General features: G+C 38.0%; 1 protein-coding gene across 4 annotated transcripts in view; it reads left to right on the top strand.

The window, feature by feature from the left end:
- MBOAT2 (membrane bound glycerophospholipid O-acyltransferase 2) overlaps positions 1-21,018 on the top strand; it is a 94,568-nt gene that overhangs the window by 43,043 nt on the left and 30,507 nt on the right. For 3 of the 4 annotated variants that reach the window (XM_005521878.3, XM_088052965.1, XM_088052963.1), the window contains 2 exons: positions 15,593-15,688; positions 19,582-19,637. In XM_005521878.3, the coding sequence (XP_005521935.1) occupies positions 15,593-15,688; positions 19,582-19,637 (152 nt within the window). Of the gene's footprint in view, positions 1-11,836; positions 11,860-15,592; positions 15,689-19,581; positions 19,638-21,018 lie in introns of those variants that run through there. The other variant, XM_088052964.1, reaches the window with a different exon arrangement.

Raw genomic sequence — 21,018 nt, 5'->3', positions numbered from 1 at the left:
GACTGCATCTCTCTTTTGTAGGTGTCCTTTACACTTGATGCTGTTTCAAGTAGAATGTTTTTCCTCATCCTTTCTCCTCAACACTTGTTATCTTTGTATCTCCAGAGATGAATTATGACAAGGTTCTGGCATTCAGCTGAAATCTCTAAAACAAAATATGCATCTTACAATCTGTTGGCTTGCTTTTAATTCTGTTGTCTACTCACAAGACTTCCACCAACCTTTCTCTTGCTGTTGCCACTTCCTAATTTGAATATGTGTGCTAGCTTAAGACTATACGTGAAATGGTGTTACAGCAAACAGTACTTATCCCTAACACCCAGTAGAAGTTTAAAAAGTTTTCCATCTTTAAATTTTTTTTCAACTTATTCCTTTGTCCAGCAGAGAGCTACTAAATTGGTCTGGAGAATCTCTCTTATGAGGAAAGGCTGAGGGAGCTGGGCCTGTTCAGCCTCAGGAGGACGCAATTGACAGAGGATCTCATCAATGTCTATAAATATCTACAGTGTGGTTGTGAAGAGGATGGAGCCAGGCTCTTGGTGGTGCCAACCTATAGAACAAGAGGCAATGGGCAGAAACTGATGCACAGGAAGTTCCACCTGAACATGAGGAAGGAACTTTACTGTGTGAGTGACCATGTACAGAAACAGGTTTCCCAGAGAGGCTGTGAAGTCTACTTCACTTGAGATATTCAAGAGCTGTCTGGACACAAACCTGTGCCATGTGTTCTAGGATGACCCTGCTTGGGCAGGGAGATTGGACCAAATGACCCACTCTGGTCTCTTCCAACCTGACCCATTCTGTGATTGAAATTTTCCAGAAAGGCCTAAATAGAATATGCTTTCAGACTTGTAATGTCTTTACAGAATCTTTTCTCAACTTTTCCAGCAGCTAAAAGTGGGAGGAGACTGATTACTAGTAGTACAAGAGCATTTTAAGTTATTTAAGAGCTAACACTCTAAGTATTCAATAGCATTTGAAATTTAACCCTGGCTGGATGGATACCTGGTGGACTAAAGCTCAACCAATGAGATTTATTCACATTGTGAAAACAATTTAATTCAACAGCTAGTGACAAAACATAGACATATAAACTCACCATGTTTTGTTTCACATAAATAGGATACAGCTGCTGCAAACCCCTCATGGAAGAGTTCTCATTACTCTGGTCTGAGACTTTGTGGGATTTCAGTCACCAAAACAGTATGAAATCGTTTGTTTAAAAGATACTGTTGATTCCCTTTCATATTCTCAAGTCACTACTAAGCGTCATAATCCCCAAACATGTTAAACTGTATTTTTTAAGGCATGTAGACCAGAACATGAACATTTAGTTGAAACATTTCTTCCAATTTGGTTTATAATGAAAATACAGAAGGAAGCTGAACTGCAGTGATACTGCCAGGCTTCACAATAATGAATAATCAGAGTGCGTTCTGTGTGCTTGTGTTACAGATTAGTTTGTCTTGATTGTTATAATATATGTGATTTTTCAAAGTCTTGACATTCCTGGCAAGTGCAGCGTAGGAGCTTCTGGATGCATTCTAAATTTCTGGCTGACTGGCAATCACACTATTTTTAGGCATGAAGGCTTACAGTGTAGAGTTTCACATGCTTAGAATAAAATGAAAAGTTCTCTTCTAGTTGAAAATCAGTAATTTTGATTAACTTGAGCACAATTTATAAGTATGTCACACCCTTTCTAACAAAAACTTGTTTTGGAGAGTAGGCAAGTTTAATGTTTAGATGTTCTTATAATAGTGACCATAAAAGTAGTTCAGCATAAACTAAAATCAGGGAAAACTATAGAGCCCTGAGAGTCCAAATGAAAAGTATTGGCGTCCTTTTCTTCCATTTTGACAGTTAGAGGAAAGGGTGCAGCCAGAAATGGATGATGTGCATGAACTTCTGACTTTGTAGCTGATGCCATCATGGGGGTTTGGGCTTTATGACATTGGGACATGTTGAATGCTTCTGGGTCAAGCTCAGAGGAGTTGTCTCCAAGGGGAGTCTTACAGTAGACATCTGCCATTGACCTCCAAACCAAGATGATATAGGGCCAGTGAAGCAATATTTGGGTTACTTAAGCAAACTTCAGGTCAACAGAATCTGATTCTTATGGGTGAATTCCATACCAGACATTTGTTGGAAGAATCGTACAGTAGTTAATGTGTCATCCATCACGTTTCTGGGATGCAGAGGGAACTGCTTCCTCATACAAATGTTAGATGTGCCAACCAGGAGTGAGGCACTGCTGGACTTGCTGCTCAAAGACAGACAAAACCTGTTTTTAATATCTCAGTGATAGCCTAGGTGGCAGTGATCACAATATTGTGGTGTTTGGGATGTGGTTGAGCATGCTGAAGGCAGTACTGAGGCAAAAACTCTGGAATTTAGAATAACACACTTCAGCTGACTCAGAGCTCAGTTGTGAGGGCTCCATGGAGGATAAAGGAGTGAGTGAGTGCTGGGTGTTTTTCAAGAATGTTTTCCTGGAAGCACAAAAGCAGTTCATCCCCTTCAAAGGTGAGGGGAGTAAGCAGAGCAAAAGATACACTTGGCTTAACTGTGAGCTTCTGACTGTGTTCAAAAACAAAAGAGAACTGTAACAGAGATGGAAAAGTAGATTAACACCTGTTGAAAACTACAAGGACATTGCCAGGTTGTGCAGAGAAGCAGTTAGGAAAGCAAAATATCTCTTTCTATATAATCCTCCTGTGGATTATCACAAGTCAGATGAAGTGTGTGATTGGGAAAAGCCAGCACAGATTCCCCAAGAGAAATGGTGCTTGACAAACCTGATTGCCTTCTATGATGAAGCAGCCTGCTTGGTTGACGGGGAATGAGGGGTGGATGTTGACTACCTGGATTTCTCCAAGGCTTTCAATATTATTTCCTGTGGCCTTTTCCTAGAGAAACTGATGTGTGATGGTGTAGACAAACAATTTGTGCAGTGGGTGGGGAAGTGGCTGAGAAACTGCATTCTCAGTCACGTGGTGGTAGATCCTCCTCTTCAAAGTGGCAGCCTGTCCCAAATTGGGTCCCCCAGGGCTTGATATTGGGCCCAGTGCATTTTAATATTATCAGATGTAATGTGGAAGATGAGATGAAACTGAGTAGAAAAATGGACACTTTGGAAGAGCGTGTCATCCTGCAGGAAGGCCTGGATAGGCTGGAAGAGTGGGCTGACAGGAACCTTGTGAAGTTCAGTAAGGGCAAGTGTAAGGTCTTGGGAAAGCAAAGTCCTGGAATGCAGCACAGGCTGGGATCCACCTATCTGGGGAGTAGGTCTGGGAAAGGGACCTGGGGGCCCTGAGGGACAACAGCTCGAGGGTGAACACTGTGTTGCAGAAATAAAGAAAACCAACAAGGTGATGGTCAACAGGGGCAGCACCAGCAGACAGAAAGAAGACTTTGTCCCACTCTATTCAATGGTGGTCAGGCCACATCTGGAACGCTGTGTTCAGTTTTGGTCCCTGCTCTGCAAAAAAGGATGTGGACAGGCTGGAGAGGATCCAGAGAAGGGCACAAAGATGATAACAGGACCAGGCAGCCTGCCATAGGCTGAGAGATCTGGGTTTATTCAGTCGTGAGAAAAGAAAGTTCAGGGGAGATCTTACCACTGTATTCTAATATTTAAAGGGTGGTTATGGAGGAAATGGAGACTTCATATGATTCCTTGGAAAAAAAAAGGGGGGAAAGGACATGTAGTGGGTACAAGTTACTCCTGTGAAGACTCCAGTTAGACATAAGAAAACTTTTCACAGTGACAACAATCAAGCATTAGAATAATCTCCCCAGTGGTGGATTTCCTAATATTGGACACTTTCAAGATTCAGCTGGACAGGGTGCTGGGCCGTTTGTCTAGGCTGTGGTTTTGCCAGGAAAGATTGGATCAGGTGATTCTTTTCCCTTCCAATCTGGTATTCTATGAACCTGTATTTCAGTTCAGTGAATTGTAATCTATAACATACTTGCTCACAGAATGCTCTTGTGCACCAGGTGTTTCTATAGATGGGGTAGTCAGAGAGATTGAGATAGCTCTGTAAATTTAGCAACTAAATATTAAGGTTCTGTGGATTTAAACAATGGGAATTTTAATGCTAAGAGAGTAGCTGTATAAAGATGAGCACTGCATTTGTGGATCTTGGTTTAAACCACCTGTTTATAATTATATCATGAGTTTGTGATAGTTTTCCCAGGCTGCTGAAGTCCACCTCTCTTCCTTGATTCTGCCTGTCTGTGCTGGCTGTTCAGTGGTGTTACAGTGAATTGTCTAACATGCAGTGGGACCTTTGCCACTGTAATCATAGTAAACTTTCTACATCTATGTAATGTGTATTTCTTGCTATGAAAATAAGGTGTTAAACATTTATTGTAAATTACTTTTTAAACTGTATTCTGAGTTTAACAAACTTTGAATTGATAATATTTGGCTTTTAATAAATACTGAGTTTTTCACTGTATAATGGCTCAAAATATGATGAAAAAGAAATTTGAGCATATTTCCTAATTTAGAATAGTGCTAATTATGAAAAGTACAACTCAAGATGAGCTCCCTTAATAGTCTCTTTTCTATAGTTCAGGTTTAAAATTCATACATGTCTCTTTAGAATTCTCTTGTGACTTTTGTGTTACTTGTCGATAAAAGAACTCAAGTAATAAAAATTTTCACAAAGGAAGCTTTGAGCTGGCAAAATCATTGCAGATGCCTTCTTTGTATGAATGCTGTCTCTAGACAGTCCTGCTAGCAGCAGAAGATTTTGTTCATAGATAAATCAGTGTTGCAAAAGATTTGGGAGTGAGAAGTTCATTTGTTTGGACACCCTGTTTGATGAGGAAGTAAAGATCTTAACCTGCATAAAGAATGGCTTATTGTGTTTGGTCACATCCCTACTTGTACAAAACAGAAGAAACCAGTTAGTATAAGGAAATTTCCTGGTAGTGAGTATGAAAAGCATTTGAATGCTGTGAGAAAGAAATTGTTGAAGTAAGGTTAATCATTATTTATTTTTTTCAGATAATCTTATATGGATGTCTCTATTATGTAAATTCAATGAATTGAAAGTTGAGGCCTGTAGTGAGTTCTTACATTAGGAAATGTAAGAGAGAGAATAACTCAGAAAGGTAATGGAATATCTTTGTGAGGAGTGATAGACAAATGGCAGTAACATCTATATCTATAGATTATATCTGTAGGTCAATAATCCATTATTTTAATCTCATATCTCAAAGGATAATTGATGAACAACCTGAAATTCCTTATTCCTCTTAGCACTGACATGAAGACTGCATTTTTACAGAAATGTAGCCTCTTCCACTAGCATACATTGTGATTAAATCTACCCAAAAGTATCTATTAATTGACTTCATATAACTTACTATGAGGGATGGGTCATATGATTAATTTGACTGGAAAAACCTGAGCCATTCTGATTTTTACAATTTTGCTTAGTTTTAATAAATTGTGAGATAATTTGGTTGCACTGGGCTTTTAAAGGGAAATTTTGAAGAATTTTAGAAAATGACAAACATGAGTAGTTTCTATGGATCTGCTGAAGAGCAGGGAGGTGACAAACTAGAGTGGAAGCAGTTCAGTGGCTATGCTAGGCCAAAAGTGCTGCTAAATTCAAATATACATGAAATAGGATCAAGACAGTATTCCAGTAAATCAATATTTAAAAAGGTATGGGTTATATAAATACAAACATGTGCAATATGTACATAAATACTTGGACAACATAGTTACTTTCTAATTTAAAGATCATAAATACATCTTTGTGTAATATTGTTTGCCTGTGCTTGAAGTAGGTCACTTCCCTAAGTGATTGTGCCATGACTTGGACTGTCATTGAGTAGATGTTTATTTTGCTGTGAGGTTTTTTTGTATGTGGTTTTTGTTTGTTTATTGTGTTTTTTGTTTGTTTTGGATTTTTCTTTTTTGTTTTCCATTGCTAACTGGAAGCATGAAAAATGTTCCAAAAATAAATGCAAGGCTTTTATTTATAATGGGTTCCTTGTGTATTGCATATCATTCTTTTTTGTGGAGTATCTCAAATTCATCCCTGGAAATAGTCATTAGTGTTTCTCACATGCAGGAGAAAAATCTACACAAAAATAGAAGTTGTCATCCTCTATTTCTGTGTCAGGCTTCATCATTGAGCAAAAAAAACGGAGCGACCCACATGTTTTCTCCTATCTGAGAGCAGGAAACAGCTGATTTAGATCTCTGTGTGTGTTTCTGCAGGACCATATGATAAATACTGTGACAGTGGTGACGTTGATGTATCATGTGAGTGTTATATACATCAGCATGCATTGATTAAAGGATGCAGAAGATAGGACATTGTGGCGGTGCTTTAACTTAGCTGGGGGATGGGGATTGGTCAGGAATTAAAGTCTGAAGTCATCTGAAGGGATAGGTCTTTCCAGGTTAAAGGAATGTTAAGCATTGGAGAAAAGCAGGCATTTATGCTATGTTTTAAGCAAATTATATTTTTCAGAAACGGTTTTATTAATTTCAGAAGAGTTTTATTGCAGCCACTGTGCTGCTTGAGATGCGTGTCTGCTTGCAAGCTGGTGTAAATAGCTTGGCAAGGCATAGGGCTGCAGTGTTGGTGCAGGTCTGACCAGCTGTGGGGCTCGCAGTTGATTCAGTACCCTATTGAAAACAAAGAATTATTTGATTCCTTCCTAGAGGCAAAACAAGAAATAGGGTGGGAAATGTAAATACCATCATCCCCTCTGATAAAACACCTCTGTAGGGCATTTTGTTTTGAAAAATGTTTTAAAAGAAAATGCAGCTGTGTTAGGTTATTAGCACAAACTCCTGGCTTTCCTTTAGTCTTGGAATCATTAAAACACTTGGTTTTTGTAACTAAATCTGATTCCTGTGGCGTTCTGTACGCTGCTTGAAGGGAGTTGGGTTGTTTATTAATCTGCTGGCTGCCCTGTGCACTGATTCTGGCTGCACAATCACCTTCTCAGCAAATCATATCCCGTATGTTCCCCAGCTGCTGCCATCCTTAACACATGCAGAAAATGTCTCCTGGCTGGCTGAACACAAATTCCAGCTAGCATCACCTCATGACCGAGCAAACCTTGCCTCTCTTTCCCGGCAGTGTTGCAGCCACACCAGTTCTCTGCTTCAGGTGTTGTGTCTCAAGGCAAAGATGGGGGGCTGCAGCAAAGATTGGAGGGCTGAGCCAGCTGGGAATCTGCTCCTTCCCCACAGATCATGGGGATGTGCATGGGGCACGAGGGTGTGTGTAGCTGGAGCAGGGTGATGAGTGGGTGAATGGAAATAACAGCTCTCTCTTATCTTCATCCAAGATGATACTTGCCAAGTGCCGAGTTAACAGCAGTGAGGGGTTTAATGATTCACCTTGCTATTGTTTTGCTGTCAGAGAACTTGTTCTGTTAAACTACCTGTGAGTTCTTGTATAAAGCTTACTGGCCCACTGAAATATAATTATTACAAAATATTTTGTTCCTAGCAGGTCCAGTTTACCATTTCTAAACCATTTTAACTATGAAGCCCATCCTTTAAAATAGCACTTGCAGTAGTCCCATTATTATCAGTGTTCTGTAATGACATTTTTATTTCCTTAAAAATACTCTCAGAAGTTGTGTTGCTACCAAGCTCCTAATAGGAGACTGTTTTCTGACTCTGTGGTCTATGGGTTTCTGCTGGTTTGCAAAATTAATGATTCTGAGCACAGTTCTGGTGTTTGCAGAAAAGTTACTTATGTATCACATGGAAGAAAAAGGAAGCACAAAATGAGTTGCATGCTGTGATGCTGAAACATTCTATAGCTAGGCAAATATTATGTAGAAAAATATATGAACAGATGAAAAGTCACAGCACCAGCATGTCAGCTATTTGTTTTCTGAGTTATGAGTACTCATTTTTGTCAGATCTCAAGATTCTGCTTCCTTCATCAGGGCTTTATAAGACAGATTCTAGCATCATGGAGTTCTGCCTTTACAGATTTGTGTTGTGAAGCTGTTAGGATTTCTTCTTTGTTTTTAAGAGCTCTTACGCTATTGTCAACTTTTTAAAATGCAAAGGTCAGACTTGCTGCTCTTATCTGCTTTGTTTACTGTTATACTTTCAAGTGATTGCAGAAATAGGGGTTGATATGACACAATGTGGTTTTTCAAGTGAGAGAGAACTTATGGGGTGAGAGAACTTATGGTAACCCCTCATGTCTCATCTCAGCTTAACATTAAATTTTAGACACGGTCAATTTCAGCTCTCAGGTTTGTGTTTTCTAGGGAATCAAATACATTTTTTCATTCCCACCTTTCCTAGTTCTGTGTTCCTTTTGGAGTCGTACAGGAAGAATGAATCACAGAATATGTTTCTACCTTTCCAAGGAAGACATGAAAGCACCCTCCCTCCTGCCTGACTTATGTTTTAGGTGATGTTTCTTTCATTTATGAGAGTCTGAAGCTGGTCTCCTTGTCCTTGAGATGTTCCAGAAGGGAAGGGAGAAGGGACGGAGGTTGGAAAGCAAGAGAATGTGATATTAGGTAGCATGTGGAAGATCTGAAGTGTTTTTGCATGCATTTTTGACAAGAATAACTCTGTTGCATTTGTCATGTATTAATGTTGCATTTGGAATATGGCCTGTAGCTATAAATGGAATGATCATTTAATTTAGCTTGGTAAAGATTTACTTTACCAAGCCATTATGTAGCAAAACATCAAAATACATTAGTCAAGTGACTATGTCAGCAGCTGATCTGCAGTAAACAGTCAAGCTACCACAAATGGTTCTGGGATAATTGAGATAATGAATCCTCATGTATCCAGCCTGTGTGTGTGTGTTTGGATGCAGGAGACCGAGGGGCCTGGATAACATTTTCTCTGCTGGCTGAGCAAAACCCAACCTGGGCACTACTGGGACAGGAAGGCTAAGCAAGCACTGCTGGAGGCCTGTGCAGCCCTCCTGCCATGGGCTGTGTTGAGCTGCTGTTGGATCAAAATGTTGGAGAACTCTGTCCATTTGTTAAATTTGCTTTAAAATGGCTGTCAGATCCAAAAATCTTCAGCTGAGGGTTAAAAAATAGGTAGAATATGATAGTCAGATTGCTTATTACGAAAGCATGATGGTATGAATGTTTCCTTCTCTGGAAATGGGCTCATAGACAGTCTGGTTTTGTCTTTTTATTTGTTTATTTCAATGCATTTTGGATCTCCACTTGAAGTAATCAGAAGGGACAGACTAGTGTGTGAATCAGAGGCTTCTGAGTGGCCAGAAGGATTAACATGGCTTGTATTTTAGAGGCGCACACACTCTGAAGCTGTTATTGTTTACAACAGAAAACTGATCCATTTCCTAAGAAATGCCAATTATGAATATTAATAATGCATACATAAATTGTATAAATAGGCAACTCTTTTTGGTGTAAAAACAGCAGACTGGGGCAGAGTAGCTTACCTTGTGGCTCTAAGATAGTCAAAACAAAGCTAATTCTAATCAGTATATCTGTTGGCTTGTGCTGGATGATTGCAGATTAGATGTTTAGCTTTCACACTTTGGACTTTTTTTGATGCACAGTTTTCTCTTTGAAGTTTTGTAAGCAAATATTGTATGTTCTAACTGCACAGAGTTGAATTTCTCTGTGTGAGCAATGCAAACTCATTATGATCATTAGAATTAAAAAAAATAATATAGCTGAATTATGATAAGAATTCAGTTCTGACCCTAGAGGCAAGAATTCAATTTTTTTAGGATTTTTTTAAAAAAGTTGCTGTAATCTGTAGAAAAACAAACAAGCAAACCTAGGCAGCAGCTTTCAGCACAGTGTTTGGAAAAACTCAGAGGCTATTCTGTTACCTATTTTAAAAATCAATGCAGTATGATGTTACATGGTGTTTAGGTCTGCCTTTTGAAATGAAATAATTACACATTTAAAGAAAAGAAATTACGTTTTCCTAACATAATGGAAGAAGTAGATCTTGACTGGACATGAAGCCTTTATTTCAAGGCTGAATCTGTACTATGCTGGTAAAAAAGCACCCTACATTGATTGGTTTATTTAATTTTCTTCCAGCAAAATAACATATTTTGCTGTTGTCCTTCGACTGCATGAGAAGAGCCTAAAATAACAGAAACTGTTATGACATCTCTCGAAGCCTGCCTTTATCAAGGGCACAGTTCTATTTTTGCTGCATTTTGTGCAAACAGAGATAGGTATGGTAGGAACATACATTTTATAACTAAGATGCTGAGTCCCCCAAAAGTGTAAATTAAAAGTGCCACTCCCACTCCTTGTTATGCAGAAACATAACATACATTGGCTGATTGTTAGCCTGGATCTGTGTGCTGCTCAGCTTGCTCATCAGCTCTAGAATTAACCTGTGGATGTTCTTTCTTGACTAGCAACACAAAATTTCTGAGGAATACAGGTAAAAGATAGAGGTTCTGCTTTTAAACCACATACGTAATCTTTATATTCTTAAGTATGTGGAAACTTTATATTAGTAGGTTCTGCTGGCTCATTCAGTTCTATCAAATTTGTGTATAGTTATGCTGAAGATGTTGAAATTAACAGCCTTTTCTCCAGTGTATGTGGAGCAACAGAGGGTGGTAAAGATGAGGGTGTGCTTTGGAGCCAGAAGTTGATAGAACTGTAGTCTGCTGGGAGTTATTAAACACATGGATAATGTGTTTGAATCTGGGTCTATAAAGTGCTGATTGTTTGAGTATTGGAGAACACTGGGCATGTGTGAGCTCCTGCTGTGGGGAGGACACAGTTTTGGATTCTGGGCTAGATGGAGACTTTGTCTGAGCCTTTATGTCTTCCTGTTACACATGATGTGCCAGGCAGGATGGTTGCTGTATGTCCTGCTTTAGACTGGGACAAGGTTTATTTTCTTCCTAGTAGTTAGTGCATTGCTCTTCTTGGGATTTAGTATGAGAATAGTGTTTAGTATGAGAATAGATAACACACTGACATTTTGGTTGTGGCTAGATATTGCTTACTTTAAGTCAGATGCATGTCAGTTTCTCATGCTGTTCTACTGAGGAAGTGCACAAGAAGTGATGCTGCCTGGTCTTCATGGCCTCTCACGCTCTGGCTAGCTCAGGACTCTGGCCGTTGGCAACGCCAAGAGTGGGGAACCGTGCGAGTTTAAGCTGTCTCAGCACGGAACCTCCAGAGCTCCACGCAATCAGGCTCTGTAAATCCCAGTGGTCGTAGGTCGCAGCAAAAGGAAAGAGAGGACTCAGTCTCTTCCAACTTCCCAGGAACGAGTTTTATTGTAAGGGCAAGGGAGCGATGACAAAGGGAAGGGCTGGGACTGCAGGGAAGAGGTCTGAGCCGAGACCCTGAGCACCTCTGTGCGTTGGGTTTTAAAGGCAAGGGGTGGTGAAAGTATTAACCAATGGGAATACATCAGAGGAGTGTTCGTAGGAGGGGATTAGTGTTCGGAACCAATGGTGAAGACACGGGGGAGGGACGGCAGCAAGACAATCAATGGGGCTTCGAGGAAGGGATAAAGGGCAGGGAAAGAGCTAGAATAAAGGGTTGGGCTTACATAGACAGATGGGGATTGAGGGCAGGATAAGGGTGATGGATGGGGAATTCTCTGGAAATAAGGGATGGGGTTTACAGTGATGGATAACTGGGAACAGACCACTCTGAATAACGGGGGAGCAACTGGGGCAAACTAATTCGAACTTAACAAAGGTAGACAAACTGGCGGCAACAAGAAGCTGTGAGGAAGCATGGCCAGGACAGCTGACCTCAGCTGGCCAAAGGGATATTCCATACCATAGAGTGTCATGGTCAGTCTATAAACTGGGAGGAGTTACCTGGAAGGTGACTGATCTGCTACTCAGTAAGCAGGTGGTGAGCAATCATACTGTGTATCACTTTTCTCTTGGGTTCTATTACTTATTCTTCTTCTACTTGTAATTTCAATTATTATTAACAGTATTAGCATATTTATTATTATAATAACTACTTGCACTTATTAAATTGTTCTTATCTCAATCCATGAGAGTCACCTTTTCTTTCTACTTCTTCCTTTCCCCGTGGGTGGTGGGTGTCTGGTGGAAGTAGAGAGTGGCTGCCAGCTGGAGTTAAACCATGATTGCTGTGTCATGTGGAGTGAATTTGTAAAGTGACACTGGATAAAAATGCCTGTAGGAAAAGAAAATCAACTGTTCAAACAAAATCCAACCACTTTGCACTGAAGTGAGCAATGCTGGTGTGAATGTTGTGTTGGCTGTGGTAAACTTGTGAGGACAATAAAAAAGAGGGGTACAGGGATAAGACTGAAGTTTTCTGCATTAGCAGAAATCGTGTTTCAGGAGTCAATCTACATAATATTAGCAGTAGAAAGCATAATAGGAAGTGTGTAGCAAATTCCATGAGGATGTTTGGAGACTAGAAGTTTGTGTGATGGGAAGGAACCAAACCCTGTATATATGTGTGTGTGTATATACATGTATAGATAGAATCATGCTTTTTGGTTTTATGTGTATACATGCAGGTAAAAATTCCTGATATATATATTGCTTAATGTTATTTACAGGAAAATTACTAGACAAAAAATGGTGAATGGAACAATGTATGTATTTGCTAATCAGAAATTAATTCGCATTTTTAAAAAAAATATAATTAAATGGATGTTCTCTTGATAAACACCTGTAAATAAGTACATGGAGAGACTGCTTACTTAGTACTTCCTATGTATTGTAATATTTATGTGTATAGTTTAAGGTACTTAATTTAAAATACGTTAGAATATACTTTTAAAAAACATTGAGTAGTTTTCTTTAAAAAGAAATATATCAAGTAAAGATAAAATTTTATGTATAGAACATATTATATACTATTTTTAGTGTTCTGAGAAGTTAAAAATTATAAGGAATTGAAATATTATATGGAATACCTGTACAAGAAAAGCCCTTCTATATAATAGGCTATCCAGTATTGCTGATTTTTTTTTTTTTTTAACATTTCATCAGGAGTTAAAAGTACCACTGTGTTCTGCTTTCTGCTACACGCTACCAGATATGTCTGAATTTGTTGCACCCGTTGATAAAGTGAGGTTGTATTGACAAAGATCCTGGGAATTAAATGAATGTTTTTGTCTTTCTGTTTCATAATACACTGTTCATTGCAGGTCAGTTTATCTAAAAGTTACTTGTAATAATAGCAACATTGCAACTTGTTTGTAGCTGTTCATGTTTAGTGTGCAATACTTTTGTCTTTCTGCTCACAAGAACATTATACAGTGAGAAGCAAGTGTAGAGTAACATTGACTTTTAAAACCAATTGCTTTTCTACTGGTGGAGAAACTTTAGCCTTCGGTAAAACTGTTGCATTTTTGTGCAGCCTGTAGTTAGCTCTGGAGTTGGGTAAAACTTGATGTGGTTGAGTTCTGCAAAACCCAACTCAGTTTTCTGATCTGAGGGGAATTTTTGGTGAATGAATCACTGAAGAGAGTAAGAAACGTGCAGTAAGAGTAGTTCAGAAAGTTCTCAAAACATTTTCAGATCTTATTTGAAATTTTTTAAGTAAAGGTGGATTTGTATGAGAGTTAGGATGATCATAAAGTTGCACTACAAACCTGCAGAAGAACCAACAGGAATGATGCATGCTGTCATAAACTTTTTAAGTTTCTTTAGGGGATAATATGTTGCTGCAATTTGCCTGATGAAATGACGTTTCTCATCAAAAAGGGAGGCGATGTGGCATGACTAATGTGCAGAGATGCAGTTAGAAGTTGAAAACCATTGTATGGGTAGCAAGTTCCTGTGTTTTACTCATCAATTAATTTGCAGTCTTCCCATCTTTGTGTAACTTGGAGCTGTGGCTGACGTAGCTGGAAGATAGTTAAGATTCATAGCTGTGTATGGTGAGTGCAACATAGCAGCAAATTTCACTGGTCTGCTGGAAGACAGATTTTGCTTTAGACTGAAATTTGGAATCTAACCAAGAAGTTTAAGATGTTTTGGTTTTCCTTCCTCCATTTCTGCACTTTAACTTCAGTGTGGGTATTAACTGAATGTTGTGAGAAACCCCTACCATGTTGGTCATGGTGACTAATGTTTATTTCATAGCATTATGGATTAGCTTGAGTTGAATTTTAAAGAACATCTTGTCCATGCTGCAATGAGTGGGAACATCTTCAACTAGATCAGGTTGTTCAGAGCCCTATTCAAGCTGACCTTGAATGTTTCCAGGGATAGAGCATCTGTCACCTCTCTGGGTAACCTGTGCCAGTGTATTCTTACTACAAGCACTTTTGTACCAGTTAGTCACCCAGCATAATACTGTTTCTGGATTATAAATGCTAATGAAAACAGAAAATAAACTATTGCTAAAAGAGATCCTCTAAAATATTTTTTTCACCAAAATACATGTAATTTAATGGTATATAAGGTAATTTGTAATTTCAAAGTTGGATGCTTTAAAATATTAAATGGCTTATATGTAAGACATTTTTCAGTTAAAGGTTAAAGTGCAAGTGTTCTATGTAGCAAGTGTCAGATTGAGGAATAATTTCTAAGACCTGAGATTTTCTAATCTTAATAAATTTTTGCAAAATATTTATCTAGGGAAGAAAGTCATGTTCTAAGGTTGTCTTGTAGTGTCCCTCACTAGTTCACCTGAATACAGTCCTGGCTGTGATTATCAGTTTGTTGTATGAATATTTTCATTCTAACTGGATTTGGATGAATTATATAGTCTGCTGTAGGGATTACACATAAGTCTTGTGAACATGAAATAAAGACTGTATAGTTCATCCATTAAAGTCCTAAAGTATTAGTTAAGTTCCTGCTTGCATTCACTGACCTTTTGGACTTCAAAGAATATCTGGCTGATTTTGTGACATGTATTGGCAAATCACTTCTCACTAGTGCGTTGTTAAGAAAATGGTATGTCAAACTAATTTTATCATACATACAACACTTTCATAAGATGGATTGTATATGTGTTTTTCTTACCGTTGCTCAGGATCAGTTTAACCGAAGACAAAAGGCATCTTGTTCCTTTTTCACTCAGCTATGTTTTAATATGTGTATTTGAAAATTTCTTGCTTTCCAGTTCCTTTGAAAAAAGCAGCAATACGATTTATGGTACTGAATTTTGAATCCATTGCAGTACATGCAATGGAAGTTATTTGCTTTATCATTTTCCAAACTTGTATGCTTACACATACAATAATTAACTCTGAACTAAAACAAAACAAAAAAAAGCATCACCAAAAACAAACAAACAAAAAACCAAAACCAAAACTTCAACAGATTCATTTTCTCTTCATAGGACTTCTAGTTTTTACAGCAGCACTTAGAAGTATAAATTCTAGGCTTTAGCTATGTGAATAAATATTCTGGCTACTGACAATAGAATTTATATGGTTGTACTGCACACTTTAAACAAGTATGTGCTTGCATAGAATAAACATTACCAAAAAAACCTCAGGCAGAATAAAAGCATAATTACAGATTCCTATTATGTAATATTTTGTAGAAATAATTGGAGATTAAAGTCTATTGAAAAGATACTTTATTCAGTGTAGAAATAGTTATAATTTTAATTAATTTTTTTCCCATTTTCTTTCCAGGTATTGCTTTGTTTTCGCTTTAGGATACCTCACTGTGTGCCAAATTACTAGGGTCTATATCTTTGATTATGGACAGTATTCCGCTGATTTTTCTGGGTAAGGAGAAAAATAACCTTTCTATCTTTTCCTCCTGAGTATACTATATATACTATATGTGATACTGTATCCATTTTGGGATATTTTTGTTGGTTGCTTTCCCACTCAAATTGTGTTAACCTTTAAAACTTGGGGAGAAAGCTGAGTATGTATGTGCATATTGGAACACATGCAAATATATAAGTAACTCTACTTTAATCATACAGACTGAGAATTTTTGTGAACAATTGTTCCTGTTAGAACCACCAATGTGTTATCTGTTGCCTCTTGTTCCTGTCTGAATGGCATAAAGGATTTGGTGGCTATGGGAATTCTTCCTCTTTTATTTTTCCATTAAAAATCCTTGACAGCATGATGAACCTTGAATTGTGTCTAGTGTACTTGCTTGCCTGGCACAGTCTGATACCACTTTTTTGAGGAAAATCTGATCATTTTATGGAATATAGCTTTTAGCTTCTCTCTTTTTTCATTTTATGTTAGGTGTTCCAGAAGGAGAAAGCTAAGGAGACAGGAACCTGGTATTGAGGTAGTCACAGAGACTTTGGAAACAGAAAGTTTTGTCTCTGTGTGCCCTCATGTTATATCATGAACTTATACCTATATTTGACTTGAACTGTATAGGAGCAAAACAGAATTAAATGGGCAAAATTAAAATAAATAATATTGGAAATTCCTTTTTCTGCTGCAGACACAGAGAAGTGAAGCACAATATTTCTTACAAGTTTGCTACTGTTTTAGTGCTTTTGTTGATTTAAATGAGAGTGTATATTCTGGGGGAAAAAAAAAAAGAGATGGGGTGTATTTGGTAGTCTGCTTAAAATAATGCATTAAATACTTTCCAGGGATACTGAGTGGCAGTGGTCTTTGTAGTTTAGCATAACCTGTGGTAGAATTGTATTAGTTAGCCTTGTTACTTCTCAGTTTTTATTGGTAACAGGCATATAGTCCAGAAAATTAACTTGTGGGCTGAACCAAAAGCTCTTATGGTTGAGTTCACCTTTTCTGTCATCTTTATCTTACCTTCCAAAACATCTTTCTACATTTGTCTTACATCCAAGTGTCTGCCTTCAAGCCAGATAGCCAAGTTCCAGTTGTAGTCAGCAGAGATGTGATTGATATGGACAGTAGAGCCTGGAGGGCATTTCAGCTGACCCACCACTAACTATCTACCTGAGTGTGAACTGGGTCACTTGTCGGATGCCCCGACTCTATTGACTACATCTCCACTGGCTATAATGAGAGCTTGCAACACAGTCATATGCATAAAGACATTAGATTTACTGATGTTGAATTTAATTTCATCATTACTTGTGAAACTGTAATCCAGATGCTGCCCCTTCCAGTTCACTGTAGGGCCAAAGTGTACAACCTTGGCAGTGATCAAAGTTTTGAGCTGACTGTGGAAATGGTGTAATTGCACTTTGTTGTTCCCATTCTCAAAACAATTAGTAGAGCTTGAGCACAACATTGCTCAAATGTGACTGTACTGCTTTCAGATGTGGCTCTGATGGTTTGGTGGTAGCTCAGAGATTTCTGCTAGGTCTAAACACATCCAAAGATTCCCACATCCCATCCCTGGAGATGTTCAAGGCCAGGTTGGATGGAGCAACCTGATCTAATTGAAGGTGTCTGTGCCCAGGGCAGAGACAATGGAGGTAGATGATCTTCAAGGTCCCTTCCAACCCAAATTATTCCATGATTTATGAGCTCTGTGCTCTGGACAGAACTGTTCTGAAGCCTAGATCTGACCTCTGATTGTATGTTTGAGATGGCAGGCTTAAACCACCCTTTTGTGCACCAGTTTGGGAGCTTGATGTATGCATATCACATTAAATCTCTGGCATATACTTCATACGTTCCCTTGACACGAGACAGAGATTACTTCCAAAACAGGCAGAGAAAGAAAACTTTCTCTGGTTCTGGGAAAAGAGAGTAAGCTCAAGAAAATAACTAAAGTTTCCTAACCAGCTGCTGAACTCCAGAACAAGCAAGTTTTTTTAAAGATGTTGGCAGGGATTCATATAGTGGTTAGCCCCAAAAGACCTTTGAATGTTTATCTAGATATTTCTCCTAGCTTGCAGGGCCTGTCTGAAGTGCCCAAGCTTAGAAAATCTGGTCAAAATTTGAAGGAAGGTCTCAGTGCACTGACAGTAGAGAAAGCTGGGAATACCTCATGCTGGAGATGCAATTGCTTGTGCAGAGCTGTGTGGTCCTGGCTGCAGTACTAACAGATCCCAGCTGCCTCCTTTGCCTTTCTGCCAGTACCTAAAAGGGATTGTTAAAATCCTGCTTCACAGCCTTACTGTGCCAGGAAGGACTCTTCCTCTTTTAGTCTCTAGATTTTTGCTCCTCAGCCAAATATTTGATGATACAGGAATAGCCACTTCAGGAGAAAAAAAAAATAGAATACCAGGGTCTGCTGTGATAACAATGACAGATTTATCAGCTGGAATTAATGCAAGGGCTGACTGAGTTCCTCCTGGACTCCATCCTTCCACCAGGCAGGACCCATGCTGTCACATGTCTGCTTACAGAAGGAAAACCCATTATGTTTAGAGTCAGTTGGGGATTCCTGCCAGCACCAGGCAGGCCTACAGATTAAATGCTAGAAAAAGGTATGAGGCATTTACCAGACTATCTGTTCCTGTTTAGTCTTCTTCCTTTATGACCCTTGTGTGTCACTCTAGCCTTGATATCAAGGGCACTGATATTTGGGGCACTAATAGTACCATAGAAATTTTCTTCCCCTAATTGCATTTTGAGGACTGGAAATAATTTTGTGCTTTGAAGTTGTTTTAACCACTACCAAAAAAAAAAAATCAATTTGACGGACTGAACTATGCAGAAAAATACTAGTGTAACCCTGCTAATGAAAGAGGACTTAACGGCTTTTGAATTTGTGTTTCTGTGCCAACTTAATGTGTTATAAAAATGCCAAGTGCACTCAAGACGTGAACAAAACTACGTGTCCATTGTACAGAATGATTATTTTATTGTGAGGGTATTTTGTTTGTAGGGTTTTTTGTTGTTTGGTTGTTGTTCTTGGTTTTTTGGTTTGGGTATTTTTTGTCTCCAGCTCAGATACTTCTAGGTAAATTGAACCCTGATATGTTTTTTGAGATCTGATTTCAAAATTAAATTTCTAAATTGTAGTAGTTTATGCAATCCACATTGTTTCCCTACCCCAGGGAGGGGGTTTGTAATTTTAAGATTCACATCAGGCAAAACTCTTAGATACTATGAAAATGGTATAATTTCTCAGTACAAAACTGACTTGGCTAACCAGGGCAGAATATTTCTTGGACAGTTTAAGATTCACTCAAGTGTACCAAATTCAGAACAAAGTGAACTCTGTTTGAGACAGCATAAGTATGCTGTTTTTTTTTTTTTTCCAGATATGTTTATTTGAAGCAAATAATAATTCTGCATGGAAAAATCAAAGATAGAATCAGGTGTTAGTAGAAACCATGGAGGTGGTCTGCATAGCTAAATAACTTATTTTAATATTCAACTTTGCTATAGTTTTCTTGTCCTTTGCTTACTGCAGGTGTAACTTACAATAATTGCTCTGTCCTTTACTCTTCTCCCTGTAAAAATATGTTAACTATGTTAGTAGAAAATACACGTGAAACATTTCAGCTGCATTTGTAGAACCTAATGCAGCAGTAAAAGACAGGTGATATCAAATACTACGTTTAAGGCTTAAATTCTTATTGCATTGAAAACTGCAATGGTTTGAGCTAAGAAACAAATCACTTTGTTCTTGCATTGAAGACATTCCAGCTTAGAGTAGTTACCTTGGACTCCTAATATAAACTTCCCCTGGTATTTCTAAGTGAAAGAAAATCCTGAATTTGTATCTAAATTGGTTTTTCTTTCTTTTTTTGTGACAGTCCAATGATGATAATTACACAGAAGATCACTAGTTTGGCATTTGAGATTCATGATGGTAAGATTTCTTTACTGTGTTTAATTTTCCATCCAAAATAAAGTTAAGGAAAAGTTTATAATGACTCAGTGAATTACTTTAGACCAGTTTTGTGTTTCAAGGCAAAATAAATTTCTGTGTCTCAGTTCTTTAATTGATGCTTATTAATGGAAGTACTGAGAAATGTTGCTCAGACTACAGGAGCTCTAAAAATGCTGACACTGTGCAGAATATATGACTTGTCAGAAGACCAGTGACACTTCTGGAGTCAGTGTCTAAAGAACACTGATATTCTTTTGGACTGTGAGAGTTAACTAAAGAACTTCCTAATTCAGAGACCTCTGTTGCTGACAGATGGATAGAAAAAGCACATGTAATTTCATTTGTTGAGCACCTTTTGTTTTAAAATACTAATTCTTGAGCACTTCCCTAGTTTGTGCCATATATGCTGATTTTTATAAAGCCTTTGTGTGTTTCATTTTGTTTAGTACTGTAATTACACTCACAGCGAACAGATTGCTGTGAACAGGAAGATTATCTAATTCCATTTATGTCTTTTCTCCTGTCAGATGTATCCATCAGGTAAGTGGGCCCTAGTTGTGACAATGAATCCTAATGTTGGCTTTCATGGGTAGGATAGCTAAGTTTTTAGTTACCTTGAAATTCAAATGAATAGTTTTCATTGTAAAGTTTGAAAATGTCATTTAATAAATCTGTCCAATTAGCTTGAATCACTTGGAGGTACAGATGTCAGTTGAAGATTTGAGAGTATAGCTCCAGACATCTGGATCAAGACACCTGCTGTTCTGATATTGCTTATTAATGTTGTGCATGAAGTTTAATGTGTTTTTGTCTCATATACATCCTAGCTTTAGTGCTGTTGTTTTTTGTTTTTTTTTCCTTCTTGTTAAGTGGCACTGTCTAGAGAAGCCTGTAGGCAAAAACATTCAGGAATATGAAAAGTTGGGAAAATACCTTTTTTAAGTATTTTTGTATGAATGAAAATAAATAATACTAGCCATATGTAGTTGGTCAAAGACAGTGATATTTAACTTCTTGGGAAAATATATTCAGAAGTAGTAATCTTGCAAGCTGTAATCAACTGAAGTACAGAGTATACAAGTTAGTGGAAACAGGTTATTACAAGGAAGTTCTAGTATCAAGTATGAATGCTTCCTCTAACTATTATTTTGCAAGGGGAAAGAACTATTCTGAATTTGCTGATATCATGCACAAATAGTAGAGTGATGGTATGGAACAAGCACGTGAGTGTTCCTGGCAATCTTCAAACAAATGTTTCATTTAGTCAGCTCTATTAACTTCCATCACCAACTAGACTAGAATTTTTGCTACATAAATTAATTCAGGTAATTTGTATTTTCTTCTGGATTTCTTTATAGGT

The sequence above is a fragment of the Pseudopodoces humilis genome, chromosome 3, assembly GCF_049639895.1.
Source record: "Pseudopodoces humilis isolate 2021_Gansu_Grassland_sample_001 chromosome 3, ASM4963989v1, whole genome shotgun sequence".
Taxonomy (NCBI): Eukaryota; Metazoa; Chordata; class Aves; order Passeriformes; family Paridae; genus Pseudopodoces; species Pseudopodoces humilis.
This window is presented reverse-complemented; position numbering and strand designations above follow the sequence as displayed.